This window comes from Bufo gargarizans, chromosome 1, assembly GCF_014858855.1.
Source record: "Bufo gargarizans isolate SCDJY-AF-19 chromosome 1, ASM1485885v1, whole genome shotgun sequence".
Lineage (NCBI taxonomy): Eukaryota > Metazoa > Chordata > Amphibia > Anura > Bufonidae > Bufo > Bufo gargarizans.
The window spans coordinates 580,155,526-580,180,251 of record NC_058080.1 but is presented as its reverse complement, the minus strand read 5'-3'; the positions used below and the strand labels follow the sequence as shown (position 1 = coordinate 580,180,251).

The window sequence follows — 24,726 nt, the reverse complement described above, 5'->3', positions numbered from 1 at the left end:
AAAACTTGGAAGCGCCCGCTTCCGGGTCAGGCGTGCTTTCTCCCGGCAAATATCGGGGAAAGTGCCCTGTTGTAATAATGAACCGGAGCCTGTACTAGGCTTCCAGGCTCATTATTAGTATATCCCAGTTCAGGCCAGCAGCACTGAACTGGGATATAGTGATTTCTGTACAGAATAATGGAACAACTACCATTATTTTGTACAAAGTTGCAATCGAATAATTGCAAGTCGTGGTCCACTTGGGGACCTAACAAAAAGTAAAAAATAAGGTAAAAAAAATGTTTTGAAAAATAACATTTTTATTTTTTATAAACATTCAAATCACCCCCCTTCCCCCCCTTCCCCCACAAAAAAAAAACAACATCATGGGCATCGCCTTGTGCGAAAACACCCATACTATTAAAATCTTAAAAAAAAAAAAAAGTTATCCCATACCATAAATGGCGTAACTGGGGAACAAAAAAAAAAATAAAAAATGGCCACTTTACTTCCCCAAAAATTTAAAAAGTGATCAAAAAGTTATACACCCCCCACATAAAATGGTATTATAAAAAAATACAGATCTTCCTGCAAAAAAATTAGCCCCCACACATCTCTATAGACGATAAAAAAAAAAATTATGAGGGTCAGAATATGGTGATAAAAGAAAAAAATAATTGTTTCAAAAGTAAAAAAAAAAAAAAAAAAAAAATCAGTATCAAAACGCACGAAAAACTATACATATGTGGTATCCCTGGATTTGTACTAAGAATAAAGAGCACAAGTCAGTTTTACTGCAAAGGGAACGCCATAAAGAAAAACCCCTAAAACTGTGGCGGAATTGTGTTCTTTTCCCCCCAATGCCACCACATTTTTTTTCCCGCTTCCCACTACATCCTATACAATATTAAATGGTGTCATAAGAAAGTACAACTTGTCCTGCAAAAAAACAAGCCCTCATATGGATATGTGAACGGAAAAATAAAAATAAATTATGGCTCTGGGAAGGCAGGGAAGGAAAATAGAAAAACATTAAAATCGCCACCTCAGGAAAGGGTTAAGGCAGCGAGATTATATTGTTAATAAAAATAAAATAAAAAAATTACAAAACACAACACATACAGGGGAAACAGCGAAAACAAAGTGAGATCTGCTTCCACACAGACAGTGTCAGACATGAAGTGCTGCTGCAGGCAGTACTTCTGTATATACGGCACGCCTAGATCTCAATAAACCGCCATTCACCTGTTACATATCAGGACTGCTAAAGGGGTTTTCCAAGATATTTTAACTGATGACTTATATTCTAGATAGGTCATCAGTATCTGATCATTGGGTTTGACACTTTGGACCCTGACGATCATCTGTTTGAGAAGGCACTGTTGATAACAGTAGAGCCCTGGCCTTTTCTCAGCTCACTATATCGTACATAGTACAGTGCTTGGTATCGTGCTCAGCCCTATTCACTTCCATGGAGCTGAGCTGCACCTAGGTCACGTGACCGATGAATATGATATCACATGGCCTAGGGCTGTGATGGCTAACCGCCGGCACTCCAGCTGTGGTAAAACTATGACTCCTAAGATGCACACTTGCTTGGCTGTTCTCAGAACTCCATAGAAATTAATGGAGCATGCTGGGAGTCGTAGTTTCACCACAGCTGGAGTGCCGGACGTTACCCATCACTGGCTCAGGGAAAGCTAAGAGAAGGCATCTTTAGTCTTACTCAGATCTCCTACGCATGTATCTTACAGAGGTGTAGCTAGGCTCTCCTGCACTCGGGCAAGGATTCAGTATGGAGCAAACCACTCCCCCCTTCGCACTTTCCCCCCAATTTTAGTAAATCAAAAAGAGGAACAATATCAGCGCAGCTGCAATATTTTTTTTATACTAAGCTACGCCTCTAACTCTGCCCAATGCATAACTTATCCTCACTAAATCCCACTTGGGGTTATGGGTGAATAGCAAAAAAACTGTGTAAAAATTGTCGCAAGCCCCCTTTTTGTAACTATTTAGGAGTGGTGAGGGAATGACAGGGTCCTGAACTCTGGCCCCAACACATTTTGTATCTTTTACGCCTGAAAAAAAGAGCGAAAAAGAGGAGTAAAAACTACTCCAGTCAGGGGTCCAAGTAGTTGTTACTCCAGGTTCAGGGACTGCCAGACGTGCACTTAAGTCATCAGCATCTGATTGTTGGGGGTTTGACAGCAGGGACTACTGCCGATCAGCTGGTTGAGAAGGCACCGCTGCTCCTCTGAGCGCAGCGGCTATCTCGCTACTCACCAATTACAGCACCACTTGGCTAGGGAAAGCAGTGAAAAGGCCTTGGCACCACTGCAAGCGCTGCTGCCTTCTCAAACAGCTGATCGGCAGGGGTGTCGAATGTCAGCCCCCCACTAATCAGATATTGATTACCTATGCAGATAGGTCATCAGTACTCAGAAAACCCCTTTAATTCATAAATTAGGCTAATCCTCCAGCAGTGCAGAGGGTGAACAAAGATCGGCGTAACAAGCTGGTCCTTGTAAATGACCCCCAATATGCTACCGGATATTATATATCATAGGATACGTGGCGGTACCAATCCACTTTGTGACAAATGAAAGAACATACTAATCCTACAACATCCAGGGTTTCACTGGCGTGTCGATGTGATGTCCACTGGGACCAGAACAAGGTCCCTGTGGTGATAGAACAAAAAGAATAACCACATAAAGAAGGGATGATAACCGTCCTGTTAAATCCCAAGCAGGGGGCGATGTGCTTGCCCTGGAAGACCTAGCCATCCAAATGGTATAACAGGGTAATTTAGGGCATTGCTATCCCTTTAGTGCTACAACACAGTGGTAATGCCCACATTGTGCCCCATCACAGTAGTAACATCCGCATTGTGCCCCGTCAAAGTAGGTATGTCCACATTGTGCCCCCTCACAGTAGTTATCTCCGCACCTGCCCCCATCACGGTAATGTCCACATTGAGCCCCTTCACAGTAGTTATGCCAACATTGTGCCGTCACAGTAGTAATGCTCACATTGAGCCCTCTCACAGTAGTAATACCCACATAGTGCCCCCTCACAGTAGTAATGCCCACACTTTGGTGCCTCAAAGTAATCTTCACATTTTGTGACCCTTTCAGGTGTGCTCCCTCCATTACTAAAGTAGAGTGAGTAGTCACCTGTTTCTCCTATGATCATGCACATCTGGCATTCCCAGCAGCAGAACGATGCGGTCATACACACACACCTGCTGGGCTGTGTAGGAGGCGGCTGATTCCCGAGCCTGACCGCTCCTCTAACACAGCCCAGCATCGCAATGTGTGGACTGCTTGGTAGAGGCGCAGCTGCGCTGAACTGTGAAGCAAGAGCTGATAGTTCCCCGTTTCACCATTGCAATCGACTGCCCAGGCACCCCCTCAACCCCCTGCGTCTAGAGCATGTGCCCCACTTCTTTTTCTCTGTTACAAACACAGATATGGCTGCAAGATTAACATGCAAAGAAAGGACAGAGATTGTGCTTATCTCTGAGGAGCACAGTACCTGAAGATGGCACATTCCCAGTATTCATCTGGGAGGATTGGTGTCCTCCCCACATTATGGATGTGACGTCCATGACTTTTTGGATCGGCAGTTTCCGGGGAAGTTGATTGGGCGTCGTGGCGCCCCGCATTCCCCCGATCTCACCCCTTTGGACCTGTGGGGTCAAGTCCAAGGTTTATGCAATGAAAATCCAGAGTGTGGCACACATGCAACAGCGGATCCTGGATGCCGATGCAAGCAATTCTGCTGAGGTGTTCTTGGTGCATTGTGAATGGGAGAAGAGTATAGCCTTTACGATTCGAAACAGGGCGCAAATAAAGAGTATTCTGTAGTGGACTGTCATTGGGTTCTATGTCGCGGAAAAATTGTTAATAACTTTGGCAAGAATAAAGGTATGTCACATCCACAGATTTGGATTACCTATCAAACTTTCTATCAGATATATATATCACATGCACCCCTTCCCATTTAAAAATATTGACTTGGTTCCAAGATGGCGGCTTTCAAAATGGCTGTTGTGTTGGACACCACCCCTCACAGATTTGCCCACTTCCTCTTAGAAAAATGTCTCGCACAGGATGGTGTTCTCAACCACCGTTTCACAAACCGTTTTGTCTCCATATTCTTGGACCATCCTGTATACGAACTCAGAGGTGTTTGAGAAATGTGACAAAAAATAAAAATTTAATGATGAGAGCTTTGCTACTTTAAAAAACATGGCTTTTTCCTACATAGGAAAATAGTATACTGTTGGCCCAAGTTACAGCATGCTTTGCCCAATCAGATTTGTATTGATGGTCTCAATTATCTGTGGAGGTCCTGCAGACTATCACAATTGTGTACATTTCAGTAGTAAAAAAACAAGAGACAATAAGTTTCAGTAAAATCATTTTATATACATTCATGGATATTTACAATATAATACTGATCTGAAAAGATGACATCATATAATACACATTGCAAGATAAATTAAATATGCTTAGTATGCTCAAAACATGAGATTAAAGAATGATTAACCACAGCAACAGATTAGACACAGATACTCTTCTAGAATTTCTCTCTCATCTCCAGAACAATTTCACTTAAAATGCAACATTTCCTTTTGCTTTCCTATAAAGCTGAAGATAAAGAACATGGAAAATATGAAAATGAATGTATCAACCATAAAGACAGGCTCGCTGTTACATTTGATATTAGTGCATTTGTACATAGTCATGTTGGGATTTAGGATTTTAGCACCCAAGTTTAAGATAAATGTAAGCTTCACAGGCAATTTCCACAACTATACTGTACAGTATATACAGTTTGCCTTCAAAGTGAAGAAACTAACACAAAACCCTTGTGGTCAGGGTACTTGAAACAGCTCTAATTGTGAGACATCTACTCAAATGATAAAAATTGTAAACTGCTCCATACATTGAGAGTTAGCATCATATAGCCCTCTGTTGGGCTAGTGATCTTCAGGTATCCTATGGGCCTCTACTGTGAATCTCTTCCATACAGAAAACATCGGAGGATGCCATTTGTAGGCTAAGCAGTCAAAATGTGAGGAATATGGTCTTGTGAGTCAACGTAGAGACAAGTAGAGGATGACTACCCAGCAGGTGCATTTAAGAAGAATCAACCTCAACATCATAGGACAAAGTGAGGATTACAAGAAACGGTTTCATAATTCCAGTTGGATGTAATAGACAGTATGCTCCCTCCACAAACACTATCCTGCACCATACTTCCAGACAGAGGAAGGCAGTATTCAGGCAGAATCCGGTGGCTCCTTTAAGACTTAAACGTCAACCGAGACTGCTCGTTCTACTTCTACTATCTAACCTGCCTTGCTGTATTATTGCTATATAATATTGAACTGCTCTCATGAGTGTAGGGAAATTTCCAAAAATAACTGTCTGGGAAATTCGAACTTCTTAGAAATTCTTCAGTCTCTTACTACATTTTAGGCAAGGCAGCCATACTGGGAATATAGACTATAGACTGGCATAATTCCTGTCAGAATACAGGAAAAAATATCATAGGAAATTTGTTTTCTTCTGCCGCCAACTCAGTAATTTCTAAGTGGCCCTACAGCAAATATACGGTAAATGACTCCATTTATTCAAAAATACTAGTGAAATACTATACAAGCAATTCACTAATGAGTAAAATAGCACCAAAAATGGTCACTATTTAAAGCGGTTGTCCCATAAAGAGTATCACCTATCCACAGGCAGTGGTCTGACATCTAGGACCCACAGTGATCTTGTAAACGAGGAATCTCTTCTCTGAATGGAGGGGTCGTGTGCATGTCCCTTAATCCATTCACTTTTATGGGACTGAAAGCGCCAGTTACGCCAATCCCATAGAAGTGACAGGAGAGAGGGACCAACATGTGCACTACTGCTCCATTTAGAGAGGGGACTCAAGAACTCCACATGTGTGGGATCGCTGTGGATCCTAGGATTGGAAGATTACTTACTGGTTTAACCCCTTTCTAATGGACCTGAATGCAAGGTGCAGCTAAAACTTGGGGATGGGACACAAAAGTTTTGTTTTACATTTGTGAAAATCTTTAAAAAGGTCAGTTATGAGCACATATCTTCTCCAGATCACCACCACAGTGGAATGAAGGAAAGGCAATATACCTCCACAGATCAGTAACTTGTCACATGCAAGCAGGTAAAAAGTTTTTAGCGGATGGGTGCATACGATTCTTTGGTTGTACATAAAGTAAAAGATACGGGGATACAAAAGTTCTCTTACATAACGATTAATCAATGTGCGTGTCATTACTGAATGTACCACGATAGTGAATACCGGATGAATAAAGGCCAGGTAGATAACGCCTGTAAGAAGAAGGGTAAATTAATCTAATTAAAACTGCTTGAATTCGTCATCTACTAATCACCAGTTTATCTTTATCTCCTAAACGAGAAACATTGACTCAAAATACTATAAATCAATCACCGAGATCAAACAAGAACACGATACACAATACGTCAAGGTCACAATCAGAAAAAAATGAAATATTTCCAGGCCTTACTTAAACTCTTCTAGACTAAATGGTGTACTAGGAACATAATCCATCCCACTTAGGGCATTATGTCAGCTCTACAGAAATGAAATAAATAACCGTCACGTCGGAGTCAGTAAGGGTGAGAGGGAAGTCAAACATATTGTAGTTTGGAATGAGGAGTGCCAATGTTGCTAGATTGTACATAAATACATATAAAGTTTCAAGTGTGGACTGAAATCCTGACTTCGGCAGCATGAAACACTTAATACATAGTCATGTAAAACCTCTGGAACGTCAGTCAATGACAAACCACATCCAACATGAACCTCAGCTGTCTGGCTTTGATTGACCCCATAGGTGGAAATCCATTCACTCACTGATAGCTGGAGGTAAATAAGCCAATAGGTCAATATCCTCTAATATACAGACCAAACCTCCCAAAACAAACTAATCAAGTTCAATGGACACAAAATTAGGTGGCCTTTATAACAACTAGGCCTTGTGCTGAGATTCACAGCTGACTTTTACTTATGGCTGGTATCATAAATGATCTCATATTTAGGTCTTCCTATCAAATCATAGCTGATGCCTACACAAACTATACGATAAATAAAATTATGCCAAGCATAAAAGTATACCTGAAATATTCAGGGAATTAATTTTCTCAAAATGGTGGTTTTGGGGAACATGTTCACCCGGATTGATGCTAAACAATGAGACTGAAAAAAGTAGTGACTGACAGCCTATCTTAATTTACAATCCTAAAGCCTACACCTTCAGGGGCATTTTCATTATATTCGTTATCATTGCACTCTACTCATTTTGTTTTAAAAAGTCTTTATTAAAACTTTTCAACTGCTTTTTCTCTACAGCTTTCACTTTCAGTGTCTCTGCAGAATGTTGCTTTCCCTTCTCAGTCATAAACACTCAATATAGCCACATTTATATCAATCTGATAAGAATGTAGCTTAAATAATGTTTATGAGCTATCAGGAGATCAGAGATAAGGGTTACAAATGAAACAGCTCTTTGACAGATTTACTAAGAAGGGGAGAGCAACAGACTTTTGATGCACTAAACGCTGTAAAGGAAAAACTGTTGAAAATGTTTAATAAAGACAAATATAAAAGTGCTATTTTAGCCCAAAATGAGTAAAATACAATAATAAAAAACGGCTATGAAAAGGTGTACATAGCCTTTAAAAATGTCTCTTTCAAAAATATTCTTAGATTAAAATGGCTGTGTGTGTGTGTGTGTGTGTGCCGAGAAGGGAGAAGACGACAAATGTACAACCACAAACACTCTAAAAATGGAAACAGAGACCCACTTGTTCTAGAGATCAGTGTATGTCCCACGTGTCGCACCAAAACCAGGGTGACTTGTCACATGAGAGTTTGACAACCACATCACAAGTCAATGAACCACTCTCGGATTTAGAATATTAAACCTAATAAAAGAGTAATAAATAATAGATTATTAAACCCTGCTTCTTTCAGGGTTACTCTACATGGGGTGCTCTTTAGGTATTAAATATTATTAATGCTGCAATTAAAGCTCCTTACATAGATATGAAAGAAATAGAAAACACAAGTTGTACCTGACTACTTATTGCACTTCTTATTTCACAATTCTGAACAAACCCTGTATTTGCTATAATGTATAGTTTATTAAAAGGACATCTGTCAGTAGATCTGTACCTGTTACATGTGCACCTGGCAGCTGAAGGCATCTGTGTTGGTCCCATGTTCATATGTGCCCATATTGTGAGAAAAATGAAGAAGAAGTTTTCATATATGCAAATGACCCTCTAGGAGCAACGGGGGCATTGCCGTTACACCTAAAGGCTCTGCTCTCTCTGCACTTTGACTGACAGGGCCAGGTGTGATGATATTTTTACTGCCTGGCCCTGTATAAGTGGAGAGGGCGCTGCAGTTGAGAGAGAGAAGAGCCTCTAGGAGTAACGACAACGCCCCCCGTTGCTCCTAGAGGCTCATTTGCATATATTAAAACATCATTTTTCTCAGCAATGCGGACACATATGAACTTGGGACTAACACAGATGCCTTCAGCTGCCAAGCGCACATGTAGCAGGTCAGCCAGTTTCATAGGCACAAATTTGCTGACAGGTGACTTTAAATAATCTAAAACTTGTAAGCATGGATATTGCAGCCATTACAACTCATTTAAAGGGAATCTATCACCTTGACAGACACATTACCTTCATCTGTTAAGGAAGGCAAAGTGGTCCTCAAGAGAACGTATCTACATCCATGGTATCTTCATACTAAAGTGCCATAGAACTGGGCATGCTTTACCTTACAAGGCATGTTTAGTGCAGAGCTCCTCCAACTGGCTGTATATCTTATGGCACCTAACAGCTGCACTAAATAAAAGGTCGGTCCTGGTGAAACTTCCCTTGGGTCTTACTGTGAACTGTTCTACAAGTGTTTTCTCTTCTTGTGAAAAATTACAGAAAATCAACAATGCCGCATTTATAACCAAATCTAGCTGCCAGACACATTACAATGAAAATAGATATACTATTCTTTGCATTTCCAAATGATAAAATTGGTAAAAGAAATGTGTAATTATGATACACTAAATAAAACAAACTGGTTGTCAGTTACACTTATTAACTACAAGCCTGTGGTCTGACCACAAATTACGAGGCCACGCATATTGGGATCACAATTCAGACCTACAGCACCTCCCATTAAATCAGGCAGCATCTGCTGAAAACTTGGTTAATGCTTTACCTATGAGACACGATAAATGTGCGATGGAAATTCTGTTTCCAAATTAGTTAATTGCAAAATCAAGCAAAATTGCAAACATAAAAGGCATCCATAATTGCTGACTATATGCAACTCTGACTGAACAGAAACAGAAGACTACACATTCTGTAGTTACAAAAAGGTACCCCAGGGAATACTGATGCTTTGGTCGTCATCATGATGAGTGCTACTAATGTCCTACAGCACACAGATGGTACAAATGTCCTCCATGGCAGTCCTGTACTATATTCCACAAGCCCACCACTATTTGCCTATACAGAAACCTGCTCAACCACATCATTGGCTTTCATGTCCAGCAAGCCAATGAGCAGGCAACCCAGCAAGAAATCCAGTCAGTGCGGTGTACCATTGTGGTATAACTGAGATCTAAAAACTCGGTAGAAAACGTATAGAAAACTGATTTCCTGCTACGGGACCTGAAGGCTAGGACGATTTCAGTTAGAAAAGCATTAGCATCTATAATATACGTGTGCTACCTTGTGACATGGTCCATCAATGCCTCTCAGTACTTATATATGGAGGACAAGTTTAATCTGATAGGTGTCTTCACAGAAAACCCTTTATATATTATATAAAAAATAAAAATAAAAATGGCAACATGCAAAATTAAACAGATTTTGGGAAATTTATGAAAACTGGCATTCCTATAACCCAGGATGCCAGAATGAGATGTGCCTAATTTATAAGAGAGCATATCTGCCCCTCCGAGCACAAGAAACTCAAATCTATGCCAGCGAGGGGCTCGTGTAGACCTGAGCTATATTAAAGGTGCTCTCCAGGAATTATTTAAAGTGACTGCAAGCGACCTGTCCTAGAATGTGAACAAGACTGGTTGTCACCACTTGTAGAGCCGTCATGCCGAGTGGGGGTGGGGCTTCATTACACTGCTCCATTATAGATGGTAATGATGTGATCCTGCCTACAATATGCCATCTTGGCTGAGCAGCCTGACGGGAAGGCTTACCAGTGGAGAGTACATACAAGGGCCAGAGCATAGTGTGCAGCGAGGCCTCATTGCCTCATCCGCCTAGGCAGTTCTGCAAGTGGAGGCAACCTGCCTGCTCATATTCTAGGACAGGTTGCTAGGGGCCATTTTACCTAATTCCCAGAGAACCCTAAGCCGTTTTCTGATGTAATTAGAGTATATTTGATGGGCTGTGGAAGCTCAGAAAGCTGCAGATTATGACATAATAATGGATTGTGCCATACTTTGCAACTTTTTAATGCCACATAGTTGCATTAAAGGGGTTGTCCGGCTATACATATTGATGACCAATTGTCAGGATAGGGCACTCTGTGTATACATCTGGAATAAATTCCAATGAAATGACGAAATGTCTTCATACTTCTTCTTGTATACACAGACTGTCCGATCAGCACGGGGAAGCTTACTATTTTCCCTGGAGACGCGTACCCACCGCTCATTGAAATAGGTGTGCCGTCCGCACCCCCTCCCCCCCCCCCCAAGTCTATCGGCAGGATGGGTCATCAATATCTGATCATGGGGGTCCAACACCCTGCGGATCAGCTGTTTGACGAGGAGACAGTGCTACAATCCTCTTCATCTCAGAAGTGCAGTGTAATACAAGTACTTGCTCCATTCACTTAAATGGAGTGACTACTTGTTGCATGGAGCACCGTCTCCTCTTCAAACAGCTGATTGACGACCTATCCTCATGAGAGGTCATCAATATATATGGTCAGACAAACCCTTTAATAAACCTCACCCAGAGTGCCGCTGGGACATGGTAGATTGTACGCCTTTCATTTCACTAGATCTCTAATGAATCAGCTGTTTTTTTTCAACTGAAGAAATGCTAGCCTTTACAGCCACGGTGGTGGGACAGCACCCGGCACCAACTCAGAGGATGCAACGAGGACATTTTTAGAGTTGCTTTACATTTCACATTCTGATATGTACAATAAAGTGGAAATTGCTCTAATCTATGAACTGCAGCTATAAGTGTCTTTGATTCCAGCATAGCAGTAAAGTATGCAGGCATTCATGCAATGGATAGAACCACTGGATATGGCCTTCACACATCAGCTGATTGTAATAGATAAAAGTCAATACAATATGGTTTTCTATTTAAAGTCTTTTTGGACACGGTCAATGATCAGGTGAAATTCAACCAGTAGGACAACACTGAGTCTGAAGCAAATTACAGACAGCAATTAAGAATAAAATGTAAACTGGCTATACACATAAGACAGCTGTCGGCCGAACGCCATTCCTCCCGACTCCTCCGCATACATACATGCTTGGCTGTGCAGGCATGTGCCCTGAATGGGGGGAGAGAAGACGCCACTGTCAGACACCGCTTGCTGTAGCTCCTGAGAACAAAAGGATCCGTTGAAACCAGACTACCCAATCCTCATCTCCACCAACAGCTGCCTTTGGGGAGAGTCGGGAGGTCCCCATAGACATTATAGTGAAATTGGCAGGTTCGGCTGACATTTTTCTGATGAGTACGGCTAGCTTCAGACTAGCATATAAAAAAAAAACGAACAAATACAAAACAGAAATAAAGAACACATTATTTGGAAGAGCGCACCAATGCACATTCCACTGAACTCCCTAGTATGAAGAAGCTTCAGAAGATGAAGCAGGGGAGATGCCCCTGGCAAAGAAAGCTGCAGATGTCTTGAACGGCGTCATAAGACACAAACACTGTTGCTAAGACATATGTTTATAGAGAAACCAAGAATTGGCACTTTAGTCTGCAGTTCATCACTGCGTGTTCAGGCACAGTAAGTATATGTCTAAAAAAGAAAAAAAAAAAAGTGAAAATAGAAAACCAAGTTATCTACTTTACAATCTATTAAAGCTCAGAACTGTGCAGCTAAAAGTAGAAAATAAAAAGCACCACACAAAAATAAAAAAAGAGATAAAACATACGGTATCTGTATTACTATGCTATAGTGCCTCCTACTGGAAAAGGAGTTAACTGTAAAATAAAAATAAATAAATAAAAAACTTGACAGGGTTAGTAATTTCTTAACATTTTGTCCATTTACAGAGATAGAGTTTACAGATTTCTAAAGTATTAGTAACATTTGAAAGCCCTATTTCTTTCCGAATTATACTGGCACATATGCAGAGCAGCTGGTGAACAATTCAAAGGCATGTGCCCTATCCGATGATTCCTGAGGAAACTGCTAGCCAGTGTAACCACGTCGGTCACATTCCACAAAGCTATCTTCAAGTATGTTAATGTACTGACTACCATCCAAGCCTGCAACGTATTGATCAGCAGTAAGTTCTGGTCTTATCTGGTGGTAGAAGGCTCGAGCAGCTTTGTATGTAGCAGCTTGCTGGCTATCTAGGGGCAAAAGATGGAGAGGGCTCATACTTTTATAGGGTATTACAAAGCTGTGTATTCCCTGCTAGGATTGTACCTATTAACAGTACAGTAGTGTGAAAAAAAAAAAAACCCCACTGAATCCAGTTCATAATTTTTTCTAAATAAATTACAGTACCAATGATTTCTCGTAAATGTCTGTCTATCTACATTTTCCACTGTATGTTCAAGCACTGTGGAAATTCAGTGATATAATTTACATAAAACTATTTTACAGGTATTTAAGATGCAAGATTTTTTTTTTCTTCTAAAAAAATTAAATAAAAAAATAAAAACAAATGAAAAAACAAAAAACACTTTAGCTACTGCGAGTCTTCTTGACAATTTGTTTGTTCCTCGATAACTTGTTTGACTATTTCTGCAAGTTTAAGGCGATCGACTTTATCTGTAAAACCTTGACCTAAAAGAAAAAATTTAACATGATGGGATCGTGTATGAAATAAGTGACTAACATGCTCATTAACAAAAACGCCAAAACATAAAATCACTCTATGAAGGCACAAGTCCAATGCATTCACTTGACTAGCTAATATAACCTGGTCAGGACCTTTTTTTCATTTTTTCCTCCCTGCCTTCTAAGGCTACTTTCACACTAGCGTTCAGAGCGGATCCGTCTGAGACGGATCCGTCTGAGACGGATCTCATATAATGCAGACGGTGGCGCCGTTCTGAACGGATCCGTCTGCATTATATTGTAAAAAAAATTCTAAGTGTGAAAGTAGCCTCAGACGGATCCGTCCAGACTTTTACATTGAAAGTCAATGGGGGACGGATCCGTTTGAAGATTGAGCCATAGTGTGTCATCTTCAAACGGATCCGTCCCCATTGACTTACATTGTAAGTCTGGACGGATCCGCATGCCTCTGCACGGCCAGGCGGACACCCGAACGCTGCAAGCAGACTGATGCATTCTGAGCCGATCCGCCTCCACTGACAATGCATTAGAGCCAGACGGCTGCGTTCAGGGCCGCTTGTGAGCCCCTTCAAACGGAGCTCACAAGCGGAGCCCCGAACGCTAGTGTGAAAGTAGCCTTAGAGCCATAACTTTTGACTTTTCTGGTCACCAACAAGGGCTTGTTTTTGGCAGGAGAAGTATTTTCTAATGGCACCATTTAATTAATCATATCTTGTACAGAAAAAATGTAAACAAAAACAATTTATGGGGTGAAATTGATAAAAAAATAAAATGCAATTATACGTTTTATTTATTTATTTTTCAAGGCATTCCCTATGTGCTAAAAATGACATGACACACTTATTATGCGGGCCAGTACGATTATGGCGATCCAAATTTTTCATATTACTGTTTGCAAAGCTCTGTAAAGGTTTGTATTTTGTGGCGCAAACTGGAGTTTTTATTATTACCATTATGGGATACATATGACTTTTTGACCCCTTTTTATTCAGTTTTTTTTTGGGAGGGGTGAAGTAACCCAAAAAATGGCGATTTGTCCATTTTGATGATTTTTCATTAAGGTGCTCATTATATGGGATGAATACTTTTTTTTATAACTTAATAGTTCAGACATTTTTGGAAGCGAAAATACAAATTATATTTATTTTTCATTGTTTATTTTTAAAAATGTTTTGTATTTTAGTTACTTTCCTTTTTAGTTTGTTTAAGGGAGTTGAAACAGGTCATCATTCAATTGCTTATACCACACACTGCAATAGGATTCTTCTGCAGTCCATGGAAATTCTCCACCCTACCCTAATGTAGGCCTTAACAGGCATTTTACTATGGCAGACCTGAGAGCTTTCACAAAGCCCTAAGCCTGCCATAGCAATTGATCAAACCCCCTAGATTTTGCCACTGGGGTTCTGATTGGAGGACAGAGGGAGTTCCCCCTCCCTCTGCCTAACCAATCTGGCGCTGTGGTCGCTATTGACAGTAACATCTGAGGGATTAAATGACTGGAACCGGAGTTATTCCAGCTTAAAGGAAATGTGTCATCAGAAAATGATATATTATTTAAATCACATTTGTATGGATGTGATTATTTTATTTTCCAGGTCACTATCTATATTTAAACAAAAAACATAAATCCTCTAGTTTTCACTGTGGCCACTGAGCATAATAGGCACCACTTCTTGGTCTGTACAGATCACTTTACTGCAGTTATAAATTAAACTAGTCCTGCCTGTAATGATAAGGAGATATCACCTTTGCGTATAGATAAGACAGGATCCACCATTCACCATAGGCGATTGTCAGAGCTTACCTATTCTTTCCTTGTACAATGACTTCTGCACAGGTCACAGAGCAGGCCTAAAAAACTCTCTAATAGAAGTCAATGAGGTGTGACCATTGTGTCTATGGACTATGGGACTGCCAAAAAGCAATTTCTTTTAATGCTTTGTAAATGCTGTTAAGAACAGCTCAGGCAAGACGGCCGCCCCCATAATCATGTTCAGAAAATAAAAATAGAAAAATAATCAGATTAGTAAAAAAAAAAAAAAAAAAAAAAAAAAAAAAAAAGATGTACTGCTATGTGGTTTTAACCGTCAGAAAAAAAATGTGGTGACACATTTCCATTAAAGCTGACAGCTTTCACTCCTGATCATCCCATTCATATGTATGTAGTAAATGGGGAGAAGGCTGCTGCCAGACATCTCTGACAGTGACTTCTCTCCTTAGAACAAAGGGGTCATATGCCACTGGGAAAAGAAAGTAGGCCCCATACCCAATAGAAAGTCGGCCAAACCTGCCGAAATAGGAAGGTTTGGTTGACAAAGATCTAATGTGTATGGCTAGCTTTAGGCTTTGTCTAGGAAAAATTCCTTCATAATACAAATAAATAGCTAGTTCATATCAATCATCCAAGGCATACAGCCCAGCTGATCATATTTAGGGCACTATGAATGAAGCCTGTAAGGCATGGAGCTAAACAGCCTCTGTGCATTGCTATACAGGCGCTGCTAGACGTCGTGAGTTGGGCAGATATTGTCCCTTTATTTAAAAAAATTGTGTCGGATGGACAGAAAACCTCATTAGGTTTCGGTAGCATTGAAGTACAGTAGATGGCTCAGGCACCTCTATGACAGCCCTTTTTTGTACAGAGCTTATTTCTGGGTATTAGTTGGGAATAGGTGGGTGATAAGCACTGGCCGATTTGCATTTGGTCAGCGGTAATCTAACGTCTATAAGAAGTTTTGGCCATGTACATCTTTTTCTGAACTTACCATTCCAACTGAAACTTTGTAACGTGTCTCTGAGCAATTTACAGTCTCTGTTGCATTCCCAGGCTTCTAACACAACTTCATTTAATTTTTCATCTTCATTTTCACCTGAGATAAAGATCAATAAAACATGAAAAAATTAACATCTCATTACAATGTACTGCGACAAAAAGGAATGAAGGAAGCGGTATGAGCAGACATTGCTGGATCAGAAAGCATGGTAAGCATAGAGCTTGCTAAACCACTGTTACCACCAATGAAATGTGGTATTAATCTCCACTTGTCCACCAATGTTATAAAACCCCTAACTACATACAGAGAGGTATAGAAAGATGGTAAAATCTAGATCCATATACATAAGGACATATACACATTGGGGACTACAATATTTGACTTGCAGATGAACACAGAATACATTGGGACTGCCGGAGATAGCCGAGTACAGTCCTCGACCATTTCCAGTGGTCCCATAGAGAAGAAATGGAGTGGCAGTGTATATGTTTGGCCTGCTGCTCCATCAGGATGGGGGAACGGGATAGATGTGGGTCCCAGAGGTCAGACCTCCACTGATCAATAAGTTATCACCTATCCTGTAAAACTTGGAAAAACCCCTTTAACTTGCAGGATACCAGGCTGAACTGGATGGATGTCTTTTTTCCAGCCATATAAACTATGTTACTACGTTAAAGCGGTTACCCACTTTGCAACATTTTTACTTTACTCACTGTATTTCTGCTGCAGTCTTCATTAACTTTCATCCATATTTTTTATGGACCGGCTTCTGCTGCTGTAAAAACAACAAGCAGTCCGTGTCTGTCCGGTAGAGGCTGGCTAGAGGCGAAAGTGCAAACTGGCCGCTCATACTAATTAGCTGCTCTCTGAGCTCAGGACACTGGAGGCAGGAGTTGATTCTACTGCACAGACGCGGAATGCTCTGTGTAGTAGAAGACAGAACAGGAGAGGGCAATGCTGGCAAGACGGGGCAGCCTATGGAACCATTTTGAGGAATGTCATATTAAGGAGCCAGAGCTGTAAAAATAAAAATCACAGGCCCTATTTACAGCTGCCACCCACAAAAAGCACATGAAAAAGAACATGGATGAAAGTTAATGAAGAGAACAGCAGCAGGGACAGAAGTACAGTGAGTAAACTGAGAATATTGCAAAGTGGTCAACCTTTTAAACCCCTTAGGGACACAGCCTTATTTCACATTAAGGACCAGGCCATTTTTTGCAAATCTGACCAGTGTCACTTTAAGTGGTGATAACTTTAAAACACTTTGACTTATCCAGGCCATTCTTGACATGTTTGTGTCTCCATAGTCTAAGAGCCATAGTTTTTTCAGTTTTTGGGCAATTATCTTAAGTAGGGTCTCATTTTTTGTGGGATGAGATGACGGTTTGATTGGCTCTATTTTGGGGTGCATATGACTTTTTGATCGCTTGCTATTACACTTTTTGTGACGTAAGATGACAAAAAATGGCTTTTTTTTTTACACAGTTTTTTATTTTAATCTTTTTTAGGGTGGTCATCTGAGGGGTTAGGTCATGTGATATTTTTATAGAGCCGGTCGATACGGACGCGGAGATACCCAATATGTATACCTTTTTTTATTTATGCAAGTTTTCCACAATTATTTTTTTTGGTTTAAAAAATGAAATCAATCATGTTTTAGTGTTTCCATAGTCTGAGCCATAGTTTTTGGGTGATTATCTTGGGTAGGGTACGATTTTTGTGGGATGAGATGACGGTTTGATTAGTACTATTTTGGCGTACATGCGACTTTCACTTTTATTACCTTTTTTGGGAAGTAAGGTGGGCAAAATTTCAATTTTCTCATAGTTTTTTTTTTTTTTTTTTTTTTTTTTTTTTTTTTAATGGCGTTCACCGTGCGGGGAAAGTAACATGAGCGGTTTATAGATCAGGTCGTTACGGACGCGGCAATACCTAATATGTGTATTTTATTTTTTAACTTTACTTTTTTCACTTTTTTTTGACCCAGACCCACTTGGTTCTTGAAGATCCAGTGGGTCTGATGTCTGTATAATAGAGTACAGTACACTATATAGTGTATTGTACTGTATTTTACTTACACTTTGTCTGAACAGATCTATGCCTTTAGCACAGATCTGTTCAGCACCATGGACAGCAGGATGCTTGAGAAGGCATCCTGTTGCCATGGGAACCTTCCCCGTCTGCTCAGTTGTGGCCACAACCGCGCAGATGGGGGAAGGGTAAGCAGGGGGGCTCCCTCCCTCTGTGACACCATCCTGTCTGGGGGCTGCAAAGGCACAGCAGCCCCCCGATGGGAGAGGGAGGGAGCTCCCGACTGTAAACCTCTGCTCTTCCATACCGCGGTCCATACGGTCCGCGGTATGGAAAGGGTTAAACGGCTGACATCGCAGCACAGATGTCAGCCGTTTATACCAGAGTGTCAGCAATGTGCTGACACTCTGGTATAACCACTGGACACCAATGATTATTCAAGAGGAGGCGGGTGGGGGAATCGCCATCCCGCCTTGCCGCACCAGCCCGTCTCCCGCACCGCCCTGCAAAACCCACCGCCATAAAATGACTATGGGGTGTTAAATTGGGTATGTTAAATTTTCTGACCGCGGGGATCAGAAACTGCAGAAAGCGCAGCGGCAGTGATCGGAACACCACATGACGTATCGGTACGTCATGTGTCCTTAAGGACTCGGGAAACATGCCGTAACGGTACATCATGTGTCCTTAAGGGGTTAAAGGGGTTTTCCAGATCACTATGGTTTTTAGTTTCAAAGATTATTTATTGGAATTTTAAGGCAGTAAAATGTATAAATACAGTTGTGTTCAAAATTATTCAACCCCCACTGAAATTGAGTGTTTTGGCCAGTTTGACATTGATTTTGATCATTTCAGTCATCTTGTTTACAATTAAATCAAAGAGGCATTTGTAAGTCAGACAAATATAACATAACATTTATAATGAAATAACCACAAATATCTTTTCTGTGCTCACATCATTATCAGTTTTATTCAACCCCCAAGTGACATTCAATCTTAGTACTAAATACAACATCCTTTTCCAGTTATAACAGCTTTTAAACGTGAAGCATAGCTTGACACAAGTGTCTTGCAGCGATCTACGGGTATCTTCGCCCATTCTTCATGGGCAAAAGCCTCCAGTTCAGTCACATTCTTAGGCTTGCGCGCTGCAACTGCTTTCTTTAAGTCCCACCAGAGGTTCTCAATCGGATTTAAGTCTGGTGACTGCGATGGCCACTTCAAAATGTTCCAGCCTTTAATCTGCAACCATGCTCTAGTGAACTTTGAGGTATGCTTGGGATCATTGTCCTGTTGAAAGGTCCAACGTCTCCCAAGCCTCAGGTTTGTGACGGACTGCATCACATTTTCATCCAATATCTCCTGGTACTGAAGAGAATTCATGGTACCTTGCACACGCTGAAGCTTCCCTGTACCTGTAGAAGCAAAACAGCCCCAAAGCATGATTGACCCCCCCGCCATGCTTCACAGTAGGCAAGGTGTTCTTTTCTTCATAGGTTTTGTTCTTCATCCTCCAAACATAGCGTTGATCCATGGGCCCAAACAGTTCTAATTTTGTTTCATCAGTCCACAGAACACTATCCCAAAACTTTTGTGGTTTGTCCACATGACTTTTGGCATACTGCAGTCGACTCTTCTTATTCTTTGGAGACAGCAAGGGGGTGCGCCTGGGAGTTCTGGCATGGAGGCCTTTATTACGCAGTGTGCGCCTTATTGTCTGAGCTGAAACTTCAGTACCCACATCTGACAAATCTTTTTTCAGTTCCTCAGCAGTCACACAGGGACTTTTCTCCACTTTGCGCTTCAGGTAGCGCACAGCAGTCGAAGTCAGCATCTTCTTTCTCCCACGACCATGTAGCGTTTCAACAGTGCCCTTTGCCTTGAATTTGCAAATGATGCTTCCTATGGTGTCTCTTGGTATGTTTAACATCTTTGCAATCTTCTTATAGCTATTGCCCTTCCTGTGAAGAGAAATCACCTGTTCTCTTGTCTTCCTGGACCAGTCTCTTGACTTCACCATGTTTGTAAACACACCAGTAAATGTCTAGAAGGAGCCGAGTATCTCAGTCCTTTTAAATCTGCCAAATTGGTGCTTATTATGCTTGATTGCTGCTCCTTGACATCCACAGGTGTTTTCAATACCTGATCGAAAACACTTGAATGAACCTCTATTCTTAAGAGTGGTAGTCTTTAAGGGGTTGAATAATTGTGTCAATTAATAAATCACAAAAAAAAAAAATTAATACTGTATTACAAAAACAATTGGTAATTTTAGTTGCATTTGGTTCTTTAAAAAAGTCCTTAAAGTCCTTGTAAGATTTCATTCTGAACACAATTACAAATGTACACTAAATTCCCTAAAACCCTTTACAGCATTGGGGGTTGAATAATTTTGAACACAACTGTATATAAGTATCAAGACAATAAAAGAACAAAATAAGACAAAAAAATATTCAAATGGAGTACATGAAAAACAATGGGGTTACATAGTCATGAACATCGCCGGTCAGAGTCAGCAAAGGTGAATGATTATCACCTTGGGTATGAAAGTCATCTATAGAGTAATACAATAGCATAAATCAATGGAACAGGAGGAGGACAACCAGGGCTCCCATAACATTTAAAGGCATCAAATGTGTCTGTACGAATGGCTGTGAGTCTTTCATATAGTAATAGCCTATTGATCCTATCCAATACCGCCTGATAACTAAGTGAGGCTGATGGCCATTTGAAGGCTATATAAAGAACCTATGTAAAGAACAAAGCTTATTGGCACTCTACTATGCAAAAACATTTACCTGAAGTCCAGGAGGGAATGCAGAGTTCCCCAAAATGCATTCTAGTGGGGAATGCTTGGATTGCAACGATGATTTAAACCTAACAGACCTCCAGAGCAGCAAAGAGTAATGAGATAGAAGGGACCTAGAACGGATAATAGATGGTAAGGGGAGGCTAGACCAGATCAGGGCCCTCCAAATATATGGAGCAAACAGTGACTGCTCCAATGATATCCACAGCGGACATGCCTTTGGTTCCAAATGGGTTAGGAACAATTGTGCTTGTCTAGCTGCCTTGTAATATTTGATAAAAGTCCAGGACAGATAGGCCTCCTTAGGACTTATGTGAACACATGATCTGCCTAGATATAAGGGGGCATTTATCTGCCCATATAAATTTCAAGATGTCTGCCTGCAGAACCCTTAGGTCGGTACTGGGAACCCAGGACAGCGAGAGTTCTAAACAAATAAAGAAGCCTTGGAAGGACCAACATTCTAATAATGTGAAGCCTTCCAACCCAGGAAACTGGGAGGGAACTCCAGGTCACAAGATCCTCTCTAATTTTGCGGCAAAAATGGATATAATTAGTTCTATAAACCATATCTAACCTTCTAGGCAATGATATTCCCAAATACAGGAAATAGTAGGGTTTAAGTTGGAATGGAAACTTTTGTAAGAGGAGGGACCTGACCTGAGGCGGTGTGTTACAGAGAAGGAGCTCAGATTTGGAATAATTGATAGAGAGCCCTGAAACCGTGGAGCAGGAGCCTAACACCTTCATTAAGGAGGGAAATTATATGACAGGATTAGTGATGGAGAGTAGAAGGTCATCTGCAAAGAGATTCAGCTTATGTTCAACATTACCCACAGAGAGACCAGCAATGTCCGGATGAGATCTAATGTGAATTGCTAGGGGTTCCATTGCGACGGCAAATAGAGCCGGTGATAGGGGGCAGCCCTGACTTATACCTCTTTGGATTTTAATAGGTGAAAAATGTGTCGCATTGAGTTTAAGATGAGCTTCGGGAGTGGAGTATAAGGATTGAATGGCCCAAAAAAAGGGTCCCCTGATGCCCATAGCGGTCAGAACCCTGAAAGGCTTTTTCAATATCTAAAGCTAGTACGGCAAATGGGACGCGAGTCCTGTTAGCTTCTTAAATTAAATTTAGAATTTTTTGAATATTATCTGGGGCCTCCCTATCAGGTATAAAACCCACCTGATCTCTATGTATAAGGTCAGGCAGCAACCTATTAAGGCGGCGAGCCAATATGGAGGTGAATATTTTGTTGTCTAAATTGAGAAGGGAAATTGGCCTGTAATTGGAAGGTAACAGGAGGTCCTTATTTGGTTTAGGTATCTAAGCAGGGAGAAAGTCCGAGGGAGGTGAGGCTCCCTGTAACAAATGGTTGCAATAGTGGGTAATATATGGGATTAGTAAATGGGCACATTTTTTATAATAAAGTGATGACAATTCATCCAGTCCGGGGACCTTGCCCATCTTCAAAGCTTTGATAGTGAACTCCACACCTCCTCTAAAGTATGGAGGAGCTTACATACAATGAGTTACCCGACGCTGTCCCCTACAGGGATCTCTCCACATCCACCCACCAAAAATGTCCAGCAAATATTCAGATCAAAGAAAATATTCCCCAGAGTTACATTTAAACAGTAAAACAGTAAGATAGTGGTTATGGGCACTAAACAACATAATACACGGCTGTGCCAGCAAATTGGCATGGGCTAGATGGGGGGACAGGGGGCACAAATAGCCATCGATTCCACCCCAAGCAACCCTAGAACAGGAGGCAACATGAAAGTCCATCACGCCAAATCCCTTTGGAAAAAAGAAAGGGAGTTACGAGGAAAGTGAAAGAGTGGAGAGGACCTAGGAAAGACTCAGAAATAAGAGTACACTTGCGCCAGGCTCTTCAGACAGGGGTTGTCCTCCATCTCTGCAGGAGTAATAGGATGGTTGATGATCCTCAAGGGTGTTGCTTTAGGAAGTTGGTGCTCGCGGTGAAGAGGAGGTGGTTGATGGCACCTTTGTCCAGACTCTGGCTGGGTGCTGTGGTCTTGGCGGGGCTGCTGGAGTAGTCATTTGTTCCAACAATATACAATCTTGCTGTAATACTTCATAGCCCTCTGACGGTGAGCGAACCATGTGGGTGCGAGAGTTCAATTGAAAAGAGAGGGCAAAAGGTAACCCCCATCTGTAGCGCACCTGTGCTTTCTGTAAAGCTTGTGTCACCGGTCTCATTTCTCTGCGTCTACGGAGTGTAGATGGCACTAAGTCAGCGTATAAGTGCACAGACGTGGGGAGCCCAGGTAAATTAGGTAGATTCCGGGCCGCCGTTAGGATCTGATCTCTCACTTCCGGATAATGGAGTTTGAAAACTACGTCTCTTGGTAGATCTGGAGAGCGGGGCTTTCCCAGAGCCCTATGGACTTTATCCATTCGCAGCTGGCTCGATTCAGCCTGGGGAAGCAAGGCCTCAAACAATGTGTGCATTGCAGTTGGTAGATCTGAAAAAGTTTCAGGGAGGCCTCTTTGTGACCTATTTTCACCATATAAGCCAACTTCCTGTTGCTGTTTCCAACCAAACCCATAACGCACTTCTCCTTTCTCTGCCACAGCTTCAGCACTACCCCTAACAACACCCAGCTGGTTTATAGCTCCTCCCACCCAGCTAGTTAAGTAGACACTCCCATAACACTGCCCCACTCATGGTCATAACATCACAGGAAATAAGAATGGACATGGTCATGTGACCACAGACCAGAACGGAAGATAGGAGCAATTAATGTAAAAAAATAAAATAAAAATACATTACAAACTACAGCTACCCTCATAAATGATTAAAGGGTGTAGATGCAAACCAAAAACCCTTTTAGAGTCATCAAGCCTTCTATAAACAAAGACAATAGTAGAAGTGCCAATAGACTCACCGGCCTGTGGTAATATACACTGTGCAATCACATCCCGCAATTTTTCAAGCGCAACATTAGCATCTTCAGTTCCATTCTCGGGGTCTTGGATGTAAACACTATCCTTCGGCTTTGTCCTGAAACCAAACCACATAAATTATCGTTTGCTGCAATACATTTAGCCGGAGCCAAACACAGCAGCACAATTCTCTCTCTCATACGGGGCTTCAGACTAACTATTGTAAATCAATACACCGTAGGAAGCCCAGAAGCTGTGGAGCAGAACTGTGGCAATGAATGCTTCCACCCACTGGCATTAGGAAAAAAAAGACTGTAGTCCCTTAAAGGGGTACATAAGTAATGTGAAGTTAGATTAGTGGGGGTCCTAGATTGGTGGGAGACCCTCTTTGATCACAAAAAAAACGGGGACTCCATACCCCAAGGAGCCCCATGAAATGAAGGGAGCAGCCACTCTGCCATGAACGCAGCTTCTAAGGGAGCTCTGGAGTCAGTGGTAGAACCCCCACCAAACTGATAGTTATTCTCTATACTGTGGATTGGCGATAACTTCACATAACCAAAATACCCCTTTAAGGATGCAGCAATTTCTTTCAGTCAGTCTGATACTGATGGCCTATCCGGAGGATAATACTCGGACACAGCGGATCAATGTGAAATATCACAGTGATGTTTCCTAATTTGGGAAGTGAAACAAGAGCTGAATATCACGTGTTGATGATGGAACAATTGGACAACATGTGACCAGCATACTAATAAGTCATATATTTCATGTATTTAGGAGATGGCTGTACAGTTTTCTTTGGCTAGAATATCCTTTACAACACAATCTAAATGACATGTCAGAAAATGACTGGATGCCTGGGCATGGCCTTTAAAAAAAAAAAAAAAACAAAAGGCATTCCCACAAAATGTTTTATTCTCTGTCCCGTTTGAAAGTACATGATGTAAATTGTAGTGAAGGTAATAGTTTAACTGGTAGTTGGAGTTATAAGGCTACCTAAAGAAAGAGGATAACTCACAGATACAGCCACTTATAAAAAGATTACTTTCACTACAATTTATATCATGTACCTTATAGAACAGTCCAGAGAATAAAGA

General features: G+C 41.2%; 1 protein-coding gene across 2 annotated transcripts in view; it reads right to left on the bottom strand.

The window, feature by feature from the left end:
- Positions 1-6,171: 6,171 nt before the first annotated feature.
- The window catches only part of MAPKAPK5 (MAPK activated protein kinase 5), a 72,639-nt gene continuing 54,084 nt past the window's right edge, over positions 6,172-24,726 (bottom strand). For both annotated transcript variants that reach the window (XM_044275792.1, XM_044275791.1), the window contains exons 12-14: positions 23,629-23,744; positions 15,861-15,965; positions 6,172-13,077 (exon numbers count right to left, since the gene is read on the bottom strand). In XM_044275792.1, coding sequence (XP_044131727.1) covers positions 12,980-13,077; positions 15,861-15,965; positions 23,629-23,744 — 319 coding nt within the window. In that variant the 3' untranslated portion in view covers positions 6,172-12,979. The remainder of the gene's footprint in view (positions 13,078-15,860; positions 15,966-23,628; positions 23,745-24,726) is intronic.